Source organism: Podarcis vaucheri (genome assembly GCF_965113315.1).
Source record: "Podarcis vaucheri genome assembly, chromosome: 6".
NCBI lineage: Eukaryota > Metazoa > Chordata > Lepidosauria > Squamata > Lacertidae > Podarcis > Podarcis vaucheri.
Window position 1 is genome coordinate 78,501,875 of NC_138764.1, and position 16,791 is coordinate 78,518,665.

At 43.8% G+C, this 16,791-nt stretch overlaps 1 protein-coding gene across 1 annotated transcript in view; it reads right to left on the reverse strand.

Moving 5' to 3' along the window:
- Nucleotides 1-1,561: 1,561 nt before the first annotated feature.
- The window catches only part of AHCY (adenosylhomocysteinase), a 28,761-nt gene continuing 13,531 nt past the window's right edge, over nt 1,562-16,791 (reverse strand). The window contains exons 5-10 of the mRNA XM_082226280.1: nt 15,957-16,069; nt 15,045-15,252; nt 14,060-14,147; nt 12,153-12,270; nt 3,982-4,176; nt 1,562-2,498 (exon numbers count right to left, since the gene is read on the reverse strand). Coding sequence (XP_082082406.1) covers nt 2,367-2,498; nt 3,982-4,176; nt 12,153-12,270; nt 14,060-14,147; nt 15,045-15,252; nt 15,957-16,069 — 854 coding nt within the window. The 3' untranslated portion in view covers nt 1,562-2,366. The remainder of the gene's footprint in view (nt 2,499-3,981; nt 4,177-12,152; nt 12,271-14,059; nt 14,148-15,044; nt 15,253-15,956; nt 16,070-16,791) is intronic.

Sequence of the window (16,791 nt, forward strand, 5' to 3'; positions counted from 1 at the left end):
TTCTAAAAAGAAACGCTAACTCTTCCCCCATCTCTCGTAAGTGATTTTTCTTTCTTTTGTGATTGTGCAACTGACACCCCTCTCCATTTCTTCATTATTGCTGCCAGAGTATTCCATATAAGGAAAGCAGTGGGGGCGATAGAGCAGGTCAAGTGATTGCACAGATGACCAGAGAATTTATTGTCTTGCCATGACAGCATCCTTCACAGCTTAAGAGGTCAGGACCAGGGAAACTGATTCATTCATTTCAGAGAGACATGCAACCAGTGGGTAGCTGAGAGATGATTTGTACAATAGTTATCTTGGGGGGGCACTCTCACCTTCAAGCGGGGGGGGGGTGTAGGGGCACACACTCCTAGGCTCCCTCCCCAGGAAATTCCTGGTGTCTGCTCTGTGCAGACATAGAACCAATTTCTGCGCCTGCAGAGACTACAGAAGACAACCAGTTCACACCTGGGAAGCTGCCAACTTCTCTTCAACCAGTTGGAGGATTTATGTGCTCCCCATGACCATGTGGAGGCAATCCTGTGTGAACCAGATTTGCACAATTTTTCAAGTCTGCAGTGATTATCTTGGCAAAATTTGTGGCACAGATACCAAAAATCATGATGAAATCCCATATAAGTGCACACACAGCGCTGGATCACATAAGGCCATCTTGACCCAACTGTGCACATGGCGAGAGCAAAAAGAAAGTCACCTATGAAGAATTGAGCTTCAACATCACTGGATGTGTGAATTGATCCAAGTACTGCAGGGAGCTTAAAAACAGATTCTGGGCATTAGTATTCTCCAGCCCTATTGGTTTATGGAGACTTTCCTGTTAGGATTAATGACAAAGTTGTTGAGCTTGCTTTTTGGGGGTGGGGTCAAAGTTGTTGAGCTCTTTTCGGGAACATCTCCCCCCCAGGCATTTTGCTGATTCAGCAAAAATCCGCCCAGACGCAATTGCTGAGCAATTCCAGGATGTGTCTAGGAAAACCTGGACGTATGGCAGCCCTACCCACCCCTGAAATTGGCTCAGGGTGGTTGGGAGAACCCCCAGAACAGCACACAGGAGGAGGAGGGGCCATTTCATTTGGCAAGCTTAAATGCTTGGAGATGAAATGTTCATCATTGCACAACAGTGAATTCCACCCTTAGACTCCACATTTTGGGGGTGAGCACTCAAATTTCCCATTTCAAATACCCCATACACCTGTGCATGAAAATCAGTGCCTGCCCTGAGCCATCGCTATAATATTGTAGACTTCCTCTCATACTGTCATTCTTTGGAATTTACTGTCACAGGATATGATGCTGGGCGCTACAAGAACTGCCTTCAGAAAAGGTCTATAGGCTGAAGCCTATAGTCATATGTCATTAAGCCTATGTCATAACCAGAGCAGACTCACTGAAATTAGTGGACATTACATGACTAACAAAAAATCAACTGATTCCAATGGTTATACTCTGGATGCAACCCCTATATATTCACAGAATATTGACAAGGTCGACTGCTTAAAAGTGGCCTTAAATAGGTGAATGTTTAAGATGACAATGTGAAATGATAGCAATATCATAAAGAAAAACAAGGCAACCATTGCAGATTTTATTAAGAAAACTTGTTTTAAGACACTATGACAGGCACAAGATTCAAAAATTAGGCCCAAGTAGACATTCACCACTGGCATCTTTGGAGAATTGGCTGCTCCAACCCCTGGCTCCAGGCTTATAATTTTGTTACACACAAAAGAAATTGCTTCTAGATGTTGCCTCTCTGGACACATTCAGGCCCATTCTTACTATGGAGACTATATATGCAAAGTGGGATCACGTTACATTGCCCAAAAGCTAGATCTGGACCAGCTTCTGTGATCTGAGAGATCCAGTGAGCAGATGCAAGCAAATCCTGCATTTTTGTTTCAGATCAACCCCAGCCAAGTTCCAGTTATCTAGGCATGATGTAGCAGCTAGGTAAAAAGTCTGCTGTGCAGTGTGGCCTGTACTTTACAACAGCAAGAGAAGGATCACTCCAGGTACCTGAAGTTGCAAAGGAGCTGCCTCTGGAAACACAGACCTGAAGATAAGTGAATTTGCAGACTCCTCGTAGACCTTCCAGCATGGCAACTGCTCTGCTGAGGAGCTGGCTGCACAGTTTGAGAAAAAAGTGCTTGGGGAAAGTCATGGGGACTTCACACTAAAAAAGAAATATGGGCTGAGATGTGAGTGGGGAGAGCAAAATGTGACAATGTAGAACCGCTATTAAATGCTTATATAAAAAGGGTGGACTGGGGTGGAGCAGTCTGCTGAATCCCAGCAGGGAAAGCAAGTACTTTGAAAGATTTACGTCCCTGTGTCTTGATCTTTGGGGCTCTGCTAGCTGCTCAGTATCTGTAATGATCTGGTTTGAAGGGGCCGTCTTTGGGTATTCCCAGGTACTTCGCCTGCTTATCGGTCAGCTTTGTTAGCTTCACCCCAAGTTTATCCAGGTGAGCAGCAGCCACAGCTTCATCCAGCTGAAAGAAAGAAAGGGGAGGAAATAGTTTAAAGGATGTAAAAGACTAAGCTGTACTATTATGGAGCTGAGGAGGCTGCCTTATTTTGCATCAGACTATAGGTCCATTTAGCTCCATATTGCTTACATTGACTGGCATCAGCATACACACACCCCCAATGAGGTATATGGCCCCATCCCCTGGTAAGGACAGGCAATGAGCCAAGGCTGTGCATACTGTGCAATTGCCAAAATTTTCTTCAGCATCCCAAGATTGTTGTAATGCTGGCACATAGGGACTCCAGGTTCATCGGGGAAGTGTCATCAACAGCAAAATTTATTTGGGACTCATATTTCCCAGGGGACAAATCTAAACAGAAAAGCTCTTCCAGCAAGTATGTGCGTCAGCTGGTTGTGCACAGGTTTATGTTATTTACCAAAGGGAAAATCTTTTCTAATCACTTCTGGCTGAATTTCAAAGACGACTAAGCCTAGGCCAAGCACCAAACAACTACCATCTTGTCAAAATCACAGGCTTGTTTTAGAAAATTGAGGCCAGACGACTCTTTTTGTTTTTAGTAATTTATTACATCTCTCAAACCCGCATCCTCTTTCAGAACAAAGAAATTCACTGATAATTAATAATTCACTCATAATGAAGGATAAACCCAGGGGAATAAAATGGCAAAAAGGACAAAGACAGGATGGACACTTGGACAATTAGGAACAGATTGTGACTGCCTTTGCTCAGATGTTCAAGCAGTTGTAGATTCCCCTTTATCCATCATGCCTATACAAAAGAACAAGCTACAACTGGGCTCCAGAAGGAACAACAAAGAATGAGGACAAACTCCCATTTCTCCTTTGATTACATATGAAACACTTCTGTGAACTTTGGAAAGCAAGGGTTTGGGGACAAATTGATGTTTTCCAGGAATGCAAGGCAACACCAAAGCAGAAAATAAAACTCACAAGACCCCTGAGCAATGGTTCTTGACCCGTGACACGCAAGATTAATCTGTCTAAAGAAGCATTCTTTGCAGAAGTTGAAAACATATTCAAATATGATCTAGCGCACAGGTTAGCTCATTGATACTGTACAAAGTATGAGGCTTTTCTAGACTAGGGGTAGCCAATATGGTGCTCCCATCATTCCATGCTCTTATGGTCAATGGTCCAGGATGATGGGAGCCAAGGTCCAGCAACAGCTGAAGAAAGCATTGTTGGCAATCATTACATTGCACAATTAAGAGCAGTTGTTGCAAGGACCTGAGGGCTGAGGAGCCCCTAGTTCAAACCATATCACAGCCATAAACTCACCGACATTCGAATCAAGGGGCATAGGAAGCTGCCTTCAGTCGGCGCAGACCTTTCATCAGTCTACTCTGACTGGTAGCAGCTTTCCAGAGTCTCAAGTCAATTTATCTCCTCCTCTACCCCCAACAAAAGCTACTTTTATACCACTTTCATCCAAAGAAACACAGGACCTAAGTCTGAACACTCACCTTCTTTGGGAGAATATGGACTCCTACTGCGTACTTGTCAGGATGTGTCCAGAGCTCTATCTGTGCCAGAACCTGGTTGGTGAAGGAGTTGCTCATAACGAAGCTGGGGTGGCCCATGGCACACCCCAAGTTCACCAGCCGGCCTTCTGCTAGAAGTATGATGTGGCGGCCATTTTTTAGCGTGTAGCGGTCCACCTGAATAGGAAAAAAAGACCCAGTGAGAGCTAAGGAGTGAGTCAGGGAAAGACACAGAGGCATTATTACAAGCTCTGCTAGGCTGCCAGGTATGGGGAATGATGAAGAAGAAGAGTTTGGATTTGATATCCTGCTTTATCACTACCCGAAGGAGTCTCAAAGCGACTAACATTCTCCGTTCCCTTCCTCCCCCACAACAAACACTCTGTGAGGTGAGTGGGGCTGAGAGACTTCAGAGAAGTGTGACTAGCCCAAGGTCACCCAGCAGCTGCATGTGGAGGAGCGGAGACGCGAACCCGGTTCACCAGATTACGAGTCCACCGCTCTTAACCACTACACCACACTGGCTCTCACTGATGCACATGAGGAGGAAGAGGATAGCATGGGGGGGGCGGTAAAAACCTTGGGATCAAAAGCTTTAATCCTTAGTTCAGCAACCACTGCAGAACAGGCAGAAAATGATTAACTGATCCTGATATGAAAGAACACTGGAAGCCACCATCTAGTTCAGCATTGCCTGAAACCCTGAAGAGCCACTGCCAGACAGTGTAGGCTCTACAGACTGAAAGTGGTTCTCTGGGCTTTCAGACAGCAGGCATCCCCAACCCTATCTGAAAATGTCAGTGATTGAACCCAGAACCTCCTGAATGCAGAGCCGATGGTCGACCCCAAGCTACAGCCCTTCTCCAGTCTTCTTCACTGTATTATCTACACAGTCAGTATATTAAACTATAACGCAACAAATGAGAAGAACCATGTCCCCTGAGGAGGTTATTAAGTGGCAGTACAGTTCCTAGACAAATGGCTTTTCAGAATGCACCAGCCTGCCAAACCTTTCTTGGTTGAGAACAACAAACTCTGGATTGAAGGAATCAAGGCCATAATCTTTACAGTGGTACCTCAGGTTAAGTACTTAATTCGTTCCGGAGGTCCATTCTTAACCTGAAGCACCACTTAACCTGAAGTTAATGGGGCCTCCTGCTGCCCCTGTGCTGCCAGAGCATGATTTCTGTTCTCATCCTGAAGCAAACTTCTTAACCCAAGGTACTGTTTCTGGGTTAGCGGAGCCTATAACCTGAAGCGTATGTAACCTGAAGCGTATGTAACCCGAGGTACCACTGTATATGTGCTTTCTTGATTTGTGCACTACTGAACACTGTGGAATTTAGCATGCATAGGGATTGCCCTGCATGACAAAGCGTAAGCTTTTTCACAGCAGCTTGTGTACTAAAAAGGAAGGCACTACTCCCCAAGGCACTACTCCCCACACCCATGTGTGGGGCTACATGGGTCTTTTCACAGATCCAGTGAAAAAATAATAATCTGTGGCCAATGAAGTACAACAGTATTTTGTGCCGCAATTGAGTGCTTTAGAAGGTATTCATCCTGTGGATGTCTGTTGATCCTGTGGACAACAGACATCTCAATTCACGGTGTTATGAGGCAACCGCCTCAATGTCAGCAGCTGCCATTTTCCAGTGAAACAAGAAAACCAAAACTGCAGGAAAGAGATGGAGTGAGGAAAAAGGTCTAGGAACTGACACACCCGAAGGAAGCAAAAGAGCCACAGCTATCTGTGCGCTGAATATCCAGTCTGCAGACTATCCTCAATGGAACCAGTTTGTCTTTTGCAAATTAACAGATTAATTCAATCCTGACTAGAACTAGGCTATGATGAATGGGTGATTGAGGAAACCCACAGAGCCCTATTCAAACCTCCAGAGGCATAGGCACAACAGAGAGAAACAATACTTAAGCTCCTGCCCTAGAAAGCGAAAGAAAGATGATTATCTCATTGGAAAGGAACACACAGCACTCATCTTATGACGATCATGAGGTATTCATCTTTTTAAGAGCTTGCACCAGACACTCTTGACAGGATATTGGACTTAAGAAGCAGTACGGCAGCACTAGAGAAGGCAAGTGAGGATTCCCATTTATGCATCAAGTGTACTAGAAAATACAGGTTTGGGGATCCTCCAGATGACCTGCTTAATTGAACATTCATCTCAATTTGCTAACACAGAGGTTAGATTTATATCAGGTCTCTATTGAGCCTCTTTATTCATTCCTATTTGTTTGCAGGGTCATTATTTGACAATAAGCATTCATCCAGATTTGCTTGAGGGGTGTTTATATGTCTTCCCATTACTCATTCACCCAGTCCACACTTTCAGGACATTTCCCCATCATGTTCCAAACCACAAAGCATCCAATTCTTTTTTTAAAGTGTATTTCCTTGGATGACAGAGCCCTTTAACTCACTTTAATTGTGCAAGACTAGAGAAGGCTGGTCCAAAGGCTGAGTGGGGAGGGAGAACAGTTTGGTATTTTACTCATATTGGGTTCAGGTGAAGTTTGTAAGCATGAGAAAAGGGAAGAATTGTCAGCTGATGATTCATTAGAAATGGGGCAAAAACTGATACATCAAGGTTCCATGTTTGCTGAATGCTAAAATGGAGAATATGCAGAATTGGGAGGAAGACTGGATAAAGAGGTGATAGCAGAGGACTAAGGAGATATTTGGAACCACAGTGCATCTATGTAAGTGTGTCTACTAGAGACATTTCTTTTAAAATTATGAGCAGATGGTATACCATGCTGGAACTAATTAAAAATATACCCAAAAAAATGAGAAATAGTAAATGTGAAGAACAAGGAAATTATTTTCACATGATGTGGTCATATAAATATATACAAGAGTTCTGGGGAGAATGTTTTTTGATCAAAACTGAACAGATGACAGGTTATATTGTGTTTCTTGATTTACAATTTACCCTATTAAATAAAGATCTAACATAAATGGTACAAAACTATGCTTATTTCATTGTAAAAGAAAATTGCTCATTGTACCTTTATGTATTTGTATGTAATTTACGCTGGGTTGTGCCTCCCTGGGGAGAGCATTCCACAAACGGAGTCAGCACGGAAAAAGGCCATTCTTGTGTTGCCACCCTCCAGACCTCTCGTTAAGGGCCTCAGAGGATGATTGCGGGGTCTAGGTAGGCTCATATAGGGAGATGTGGTCCTTGAGGTATTATAGGTCAAAACCAGCAGTTTGAAATGAGCCTAGAAACTAATTGGCAGCCAGTGGAGTATTGATGTAATGGGCTAACTTCCCCTTCCTCTCTCCTCTCCTAGCATGCCCCGCTAAATGTGTTCTGCAAGTTACCCCAACCTTCCAGGGCAGAAATGGGGAAGGGGACAGGAGTTCAGTTGCAAAAGCAGAAACCATAGCACTAGCAGAAGTACCTCACTGGATGCTGCCCTTAGAATTCCCAAGCAACATGAGGTTTGAGGGTGCTAATATAATAAATAGATAAATATATGCGTACACACACACAGGTATGCACACATCCTAGGAGAGCGTGCTTACCTGGCTCTTAAGGGTTAGCTGATACAATAAAGAGAATTCCCATGCAACATGAGGTTTGAGGGTGCTAATATAATAAATAGATAAATATATGCGTACACACACACAGGTATGCACACATCCTAGGAGAGCGTGCTTACCTGGCTCTTAAGGGTTAGCTGATACAATAAAGAGAACCACCTGTCTAGACTCCATCTGGAATGTCCCGTCAGCAACACTCATATGGATGTGTTGGATTCAATGTCAAAAAAACCTCAGTATAAATGTTCTTGATGACTAGCAGCCTATGCTTCAGTAAAATGTGCATGTGCACGCATGAAAAGGGAGTTGAAAACAGTTTGCAGAGGTTATCTTTGAAGGAGATCACTCAAAAGCCTGGTTCTAACAGAATAAGGTCTTTCCTTAGGAATTCCATTATGATGGTTCCAATCCCATATGCCTCACGCTCAGATCCAATTACTCTTCTGACAACAAGTATTCTTGCTTAGGTTGCATACTGTGGCTTTTAAGAAAGGGGGTTTGTTTTTTATGTTAGATGGCACGATGTGGAAGGAGTGTTTTCTGATGTTGCCACACTAAAAGATGTATTATATTCTCAGCACCTGGAATATTTCAGAACTAGTTAGCACGTTGCCTTGGAAAAATGTTCCATATATTCCCTTCAGAAAAGAAAAAGAGAGGATGACAATGTGTTTCTGAAAAGCTCCAGGCCTCCAGCCACCTTTGAGTAAATGGAAACCAGTAGCTGAACACACGAGGAAAGGGGCAAGAGGGAAATGTGGACTTGCCATTGACAGGATACACTAACCATGACTGCAGATCTGTGGTAGAAAATCATGACACAACCCAGAGCAGTTGCGGCACAAAGTGAGAGTTTTGCCAGGCTGGTTTCTAATATACATTTAATACAAGCCAGGCCTGCCAAAGCAGTTAAAATGGGACCATGTCTAATCCTAAAAGGCTGAGGTCATTTTACTGAAGGTGTGCAGATTAACAACATCAGCCTGAAGAGTGCAAGAGGAACAAAACTTCACCTTTCATCCTGTTATGCATTCAGGATGGGCAATTGAGCCATTCCAGCCTCCAGGTCTGGTTTCAGAGAAGTGTCTGAGAAAGGTACCTGCCAGGGACCCGAGTCTCCTGTTTTAATTTGTGTGTGTGTGTGTGTGTGTGTGTGTGTGTGCGTGCGCATTTAATGGGTTTCTTCTATAACATGATTTTATTTTTCAATGTTTATATTTTAATCTTCCAATCTAATTGTAGATTTTAATGATGGAACTTCGTGTAATTGGTTTTATACTTCTAAGCTGCTCAGAAGTCTACTTTGACATTAAGCAGTATATAAATTAATTTAAAAGTACACCACGAGTTTCTAGTGTTTGACCAGAAACAGGGATAACCTCATTATACTTTATGTGTGTAACAAAATATGTTAGACATCTCTCCCTTCTGTCTCAAAAAGTGTCTGCATGAACTCGCAAGGTTCTAAAATGTTATTCACAGTTTTTCGTCAGTGAAAAGAAATAAATTTCCATAGTTCCAAAGCTAGAATTGCTGCTTTTTACATTCCCTCCTATAACTAATGCCTTCTGGCTCCCAGAATTGGTCCAAAACAGGGACAGAGTCACATTCCCTTCTGATCATCCATTTATGGGCCACATGTCTGTGGTAGGCAGGTCTAGAGACAAAATAGGCCCAGCCGTGAATTTTAAATTTTACCTTTGTAGAGTAAGGTAGCTTCTATACACAAACCTAACTCTATTCAGGCAAGCAACAGGCATGATCAGAGTTCGAAGACATATTCCAGCCCAGCGAAAACACCCAAGGAGGGTACAAAGCAGACTAGGGGGGGGGTGATCTGGGGAGAAACCAGAGGGCAAGACAGAGAAGCCTCGTGGGCTGCATTCAACAGCTGGAGCCGGAGGTCCTCAACCCAGCCTGTAACTTTTAACAATTTATGTCAGCAACTGTGTAATGCTGCCTATCTCCCCTGTGGTGATAAGGGGGTAGAAGAGAGTGTTGAACGGTCTCTTTAAATTTGAAGGTTCATTATTGTTCCACAAGATGTGTATTTCTTTAAGGGCCAGAGCAAATAACGTGACCTAGTTTTACAGCTGTGAAGTAGTATAGCAGGTGCTGTTAAGTTATGTTACTTAAGCTGTTGGGTACAGTATATAAAGAGCAGCACCTAGCTCTCTCAGTACCCTGGGGGATGGGTTATGCTTATTGATACATTTAGTGTAAAAGGAGTTTTTGTTTTTGTTATTAAAACCTAGCAAAAGTTATTTTTGTGTTCCTTGTAATGTGTGGTCTCCCCAGCATGCCTTCTGCAGCGCAAATAATCTGCAAATAGCCAACAGAGAGTTCAGCTTGTTTAAGAACCATACCTGTGTAAAGCTCTCCGGTGATCTGCACAAACCCACAATATGTGCCTTGGCACTGCAACCCAACTGCGCATTCTGCTAAAAGTCTCTGTACAGGCCCAGCCCTTGTGAAAATAAGGTACTTTCTTGTCTTTGGTCTGCACACCCCGCATCCCTTGCTCACCACGTCCCAAAGGGGAGGGATGCATAGGGCACACCTCGGCAGTGTTCACCAGAAACAAGCTGTCAAAAGATGCGGTCCCCTTCTCCAATTCTGGAGTAGCCGCCATACTCTCCCCATGGCACTTTATTTTTTTTTTTTTTATAAAATTTTTATTGGGTTTTCACATTTTATATAGACAAAAACAAAGACACAAAAAACAAATAAACACATAAACAAAAAAGAAAATAAGAAAACAACAACAAACATATATACTTTCCCGAAAATGTTATTTCCTAACCCTGGTCATTGACTTCCCCCTACCCCCTCCCTTGCATCCCCATTTCCAAATTTATGTCAGCAAATTGGCATTTCCCTGTCTTAATATTAGTCCTTTTATAAAAACAAACAAAATTATTTTTTTCTAAGTTGGACCTCAATTCCCTTCCAACGATTTCCCATTTTGTCTTGAATAATGATCTTTTTAACCAAATCCCATAATCATGAGTGTTGTTAGAACTTAATTTTTCCCTCCCTCCCATCCCCGGTTTGCGTCCCTTCCCAAAGCATGTCCAAAATAACAGTTCCTAGCCCGGGTTCCTCACGTCCGAGGCCCTCCAGTCTCTTTCAGTCCCTCTCCGCCGGTCTTGTTGGTAATCCTTTATGCCAGTCGTCACATCTCGAAAGAGTTCTTTCACCATCAATCCAAAGTCTCTTCCCATATTTGCAAACAGCTGCTGAAGAGTTTCCACAAGGCATGAATCTTGAAGGTAATCAAAGTCAGAGTCTATGTGGAGGCCCCGATTATATTTCTTTATTTTAAATTCCTTAATTTCATAGACTCCCAGGACCTCCACTTTCGTCTTCTGCATCTTTCGTGGATTTATAGTAGATTTGCTCCAATAATCTCCTTGTTTGTATTCCACAGGCGTCAGCTTCTGCTCTGTATTTTCCCACATCACTTCTTCTCTTTCTTGTTTTGTCTTCTCCTCTTCTTTTATTATCATTTCTGGTTCAGCTGTGGATTCTTTCTCATTGAGGTCCTCGTTACATTCAGCAGAACTACTTGTTTCAGAAGTCAAGGTCATCAATTGTTCACTCATAGCCGTAGTCTGCTCTTGTAAGATTCCAACCAAATAGAACATCCTTTCGATTTCTCCCAGTATCTTTCCATCCACAGCCATTGTAATTCCACAGAATTCCCTCTAGAGGGAATCTGGTTACTTAGTATTCTTTTCCCCAACAGTCCTTTGTCTTGTTATTGTTTCTTTATTTCCAACAATTTTAGATCAATTGTAACTCTTTTTAATCCAGAGGTAACTTAGGTAGCAATTTTCCACTATTAACAGTCCGTTTGACAGCTTTGACAGCTGTCAAACTCTGCACTTCTTAAACCAGCTCCAAAGCAGGACGCTCCCGGGCCCGGGAGGGGGGGTTGTTTACAACAGAACACAAAACATCCAACACTCCTCTCTCCTGCTCAAAATTTCCAAATCTTGGAAGTTACTGTCTTTTTTTTTTAAAACTCACCCTTTACAGGGTGGGCACTCCAGCTTAGTTCTTTTTTCGTTGCTCTAGATCGTCTGCAAGGTGGGGGGTGCGGACTTCCTTTTAGCACATCCCCCGATCGTCTCAAATTCAGTGGATAAATTTCTTAAAAGCCAAGTCCAAATTACTCACGGGTTGTTTTTTCAGCCGAATTTCAAGGAAGGAAGTCAGCGCTCTCCGGTCATGGCTCGCGGCTTCGCTCAGCAGAGGTAGCGATGGACTCTCAGTGCCACGCCACCCCCCGTATCCCCTCCGCAGCCTTTAAAAAGGCTCTTCGCGAATCAGGGGGGGCGCTTAAGGCACCCGCCGAGTCTTCAGTCCGCAGGCACCGCGCCTGCGGTTTTAAGGGTCCCCGTGTCGCCGGCACGGCAAAGACCCGTCCCCTGCTGAGCCGATTCCCTCCGGAGCTCGGAGGGAATCCGCCATTCCCAGATCGCGTCAACCCCGGAAGTCTCCCCATGGCACTTTATCCTCCCAAGAATGAGTTCCATGAAGATGGGATCTTTTGTGTTCTAAGTTAGCTCTCACTCACCTGGGGTTTAATGTTCACAGTTTTCACGCTGTTCTCATTTAGCCACTTCACATCAATTTCCACATCGAAGTGTCCAATGTTGCATATGATGGCATCATCTTTCATGTGCTCAAAATGCCTGGAAGGGGGAGAAAAACAGCTCTTTGTGGAGAAGGTAATTCATTGTGTCCTGCACCCAAGGAACTGAACACTGCTTGAAGATGGCCACAGATCACAGTTGGGAAGGGTCTCATCCCAGTAACTAAGTCCTTTGACCACCAGATGCTACATAGCTAAAAAGATCTGCTGAAAACGACAAGGATGTAAGGTAGCCTTCAGCAACCTGACTTTGCTTGATGGAGTTGTGGTCTAGAAGGCACCAGGCTGGCAAAAGCGGATGTCTTATGCATTCCCTCGGCCCAAGGACTGGTCCATGCAGTATACAGACCAATACAAGTCCCAAGAATTTCACTTATTTTTTCAGCTGCCCACGTCACACTAGGAGGCACTTTTGTGCTTTCCTGTCACTCCCAACAGAAAGCATCCAAAACCCAGCATATTAAAAATGGAACTGGGAAGATGGTCTAACTCCACCATCACATTCTAATGCACCTTTGCTAATCTTGCTACAATCTACTGTAAAGCCCATCTACCTTGGCTGTCACGGCCTGACCCAATTACCTCCTTGCAGCCTGTGAAAGCAGTAAAATTCTCAGCTCTGTTCTGGTTCATAATCAGCTACCAATCAGTTAGGAGGGTTCAGCAGATTTGGTTACAGGCTTATTATAGAACAGGGATGGGGAAACTGCAGCCCTCAAGATGTTGTTTGAATCCGACTTCCATTATCCCTTGCTATTGGCCACGCTGGCTGGGGATGATGGGAATTTGAATCTCAACAACCTCTGGAGTATCACAGATTCTCTGTTCCTGTCGCAGAATCAAGAATAGGAAGGATGGAATGCAAATTTAAACTCCACATGCTGTTATATCTTCTATGAACCAAAATACTCCAGAGATATCTAGAATAACTGGGGCCTGGGCAGATTAAATTGTTTTAACAGCTGAACGGGCTCTGGTGCATTGCAGGAACAGTCAGTATTCTGCCCCACAGGAACTCTTAGACTACAACTCCCATCATCCTTTGCCATGCTGATAGGGCTGATAGAAGTTAATAGTCCTATATCTGCAGAACACAAATTCTAGAGGGGTACGCCATTTTAATTGTGTTCCACGGGCAGACGATGACATTGGGTGCAAGATAATAGCAAGACCATCATGAAAGCTGCTTCAATGAACCATGTGTTGCTTAATTGTACATTGAATAGAAAATGACTCTGTATGTGTATTGCTAAAGGGAACATTGGGGGATTTCCATTGAGATAACGAGAGAGCTGCTTGAGGACCTAATGAGTTGATGATTAACTGTTGATGTATGTCTGCTCTTCTGCTCTCTCAAGTGGTGCTTAACCTTAGATCACATGAGTAAGGTATTGAGTTGCAAATCGCCATTTTGAGGGAGTCCTTTGAGGGAAAGACATGCTGATGTCTCTCCTGGAGAGAAAACAGCCTCGGGCTAGAATGCAAGCTAATGGAGTCTGTAGGAGAGACAGAGCTCTGTTTGTCAGCTGCGATTATAAATAGTATTTTATATTTATAAGAAGCTGAACCTGTGCTTGGACAAGCACATGATTTTATGCAACCATTTGAATGTATCACTTAATTGTTTTGTGTCTGCTTGAAGAAAGTTCTGTTAGTAAAAGTTTGGAACAATATTTATGGTTTGGACAATTTTTATTCCGAGGAGTCAGTTTTTATTCATCCTATTTTTCCAAGCTGTGCAATAGTAATATCTGCAAGACCATCTTCCACAATTCCTGTTTCCCAACACACACAGGGATAGCAGTCACTAGCTAAAACATATACAGTACCTCCCGTCCACAATTTCTGAGCATCCAGTGGTGGTAACAAATATGTTGCCCTCTTTGCAAGCTTCTTCCATTGTTGTAACTTCATAACCTGGAAATAAGGAGAAGGGAAAGGATGCATTGAACTGTAACTTTGGGCCTCTTCACACATTACGCATTAGAGGTGTACACATACACCTACAAACGTGAAAAAATGAATGCAGCAAACATGCGTATTCTAAGACTGAAAGAGGGAAAGAGATTCTGGCTTCCCCTGTGTAATGTACAAAAAGGCCCTGTAGATCAACAGGTGACCCACCTTTCATCTTGCCTTTTCTGATCCAGAATGTATCTGTTCTCTTTCACTATTAGATCATGGGGGATGGTTGCCTTAAACAAAGTGTAAAAAGGTAAAGGACCCCTGACAGTTAAGTCTAGTCGCAGATGACTCTGGGGTTGCGGTGCTCATCTCAGTTTACAGGCCGAGGGAGCCGGCGTTTGTCTGCAGACAGTTTTTCTGGGTCATGTGGCCAGCATGACTAAGCCGCTTCTGGTGAAACCAGAGCAGCACACGCAAATGCCGTTTACCTTCCCTCTGGAGCAGTACCTATTTATCTACTTGCACTTTGACGTGCTTTTGAACTGCAAGGTGGGCAGGAGCTGGGACTGAGCAACGGGAGCTCACCCCGTTGTGGGGATTCAAACCGCTGACCTTCTTATCGGCAAGCCCAAGAGGCTCAGTGATTTAGACCACAGCGCCACCCGCGTCCATAAACAAGGTATATGTCTCCTGTTTTGCCAGCTCTTAAGTATCTATCACATCTGTATCATCCTGACCCTTTTCCCGTAGCGCTTAGGGTGGCATACGTAGGGTTAAAACAACATACCCTAAAGCGTGGACCCCAGATTTGGGACTCCCATTCATTCTAATGGGCCTATGCCACATATGTCTTAGCTGGATTCACCAAGAGCAATGACTCACTTGAGCAAACGGTCCTTCAATTCTCACCTTCCATGGCTGCCTGCAGTGCATTGATTGGATCAATTTCTGTGATGATGACCCTGGCACCAAAGTTTCTCAGGGCTTGTGCACAACCTTTGCCAACATCACCATAGCCTGCCACAACAGCCACTTTCCCTGCAATCATGACATCTGTGGCACGCTTAATGCCATCGATGAGGGATTCCCGGCAGCCATAGAGGTTGTCAAATTTACTCTAGGGAGGAAAGCAGAATTTGAGAAACTGATGCAATTTCCAAAGATGATCGCAGCATGAAGCAAGCACATCAGAATGCTAGAGGTAGGCTAAATGCATCCAGGTTTTGTCAGTTTCCATAAATCAGCATGTTTAAACCCAACTTCTACTATCCATAATTCTGCCACTGAAGTCTTCCTTGGCAAAGTGTCAACTTTCAGGGGTGGCGAAAGAAAGGCAGTTTCTTTACAGAGGCCTTTGATATTTTGCATCCAAACTATATTTTAGACACAAATGCTGCAGGAACCTAAAGAGGAAAGTTGTTGCAAGTGTTGACGGATGTTAAGAAGGGTGCCCCCCGTTGCAATTTAGCTTGAATGCAAAAGCTTATAGTTTCAAAGGAATCTATGCATCTTTCCCCAAAAAGACTTGCTGTGGGGAATGACTTACTAGCTTACTGCTCAGATGCACTCTCTGAAGCACACACCTCGGAAGGCTTTGCCACCACTGCTTTCCAAAGCAAAAGACCAGCACCATCACAAATCAGTAATTATGATGAGTTGTTCTGTGGACAAGCAGCTCATCAGAGTAAAATCATTACTGAACCCTTATCATTTCAGATGGCAGGTGAAGGTTCAAGAGGAAAAATGAGACATAAGGAAAAACAAATCCATAGTCATCAGCTATGGAAGGAGAGACAATACAGAAGAGTTTAGTGACCTTACCTTGGTGACAGAGTCATTAACATTGATAGCTGGCACCTTCAGGGTCCCTTTGGCATGCATTTTATAGAGATTATGGACTCCAGTGGTGGTTTCCTCAGATATTCCTTTGATTCCTGCAAGGAAGAATCCAACTGTGTTCACAATATGCTGCAGATCTCAACCAATGCTAAGCAGCCATCTTTAGTAGTCCTCTTAGGAGGACTTCTCTAGTAGTAGGAACCCTCTTCATACAAGGTCGAGTCTAAAGTCTTCTAGGTTTGTATCTGAATGCTAAGAACATGAACCACGGTATCCTCACTCATATCCAATAATATTTTTACAACAGGCTTTCGCAACACAGCTGAAGGGGCAGCCTCACTGGGGCAATTCATTCCTCTAGCATTTCCAGTTCAATAGGACCTTAGGTGGAATGGCTAGGAAAGACCTCTGCATGAGACCTTAGAGACCCACTGTCAGTTGACATGGTAGTCCTGGACTTTGGTTGGGGGGACCTGTGGACCTCCATGTGGCTGGACTACAACTGGCCATGCTGACCGGGGCTGATGGAAGCCGTCATCCAACAACATCTGAAGGACCACTAGGTTTTCCATGCTTGCAGTATGAATCTCATTATGTAGCTTGACATCCCTCCCTACTTCACAAGGTGAATGGACCAAAACAGGGGGGAAAGGAACAAATCAGGATGAAACTAGGACTTGTGACACAAGGCCAGCAGAACAGGAGAGGCGATGTTCAGTGAACTGCTTTTCTGAAAAGAATCCTATGATGCAATACAGCAGATTAATAAGGCTGCATCCATATGGCTGTTTATTCTACTTCCACGACGTTTTCCTAA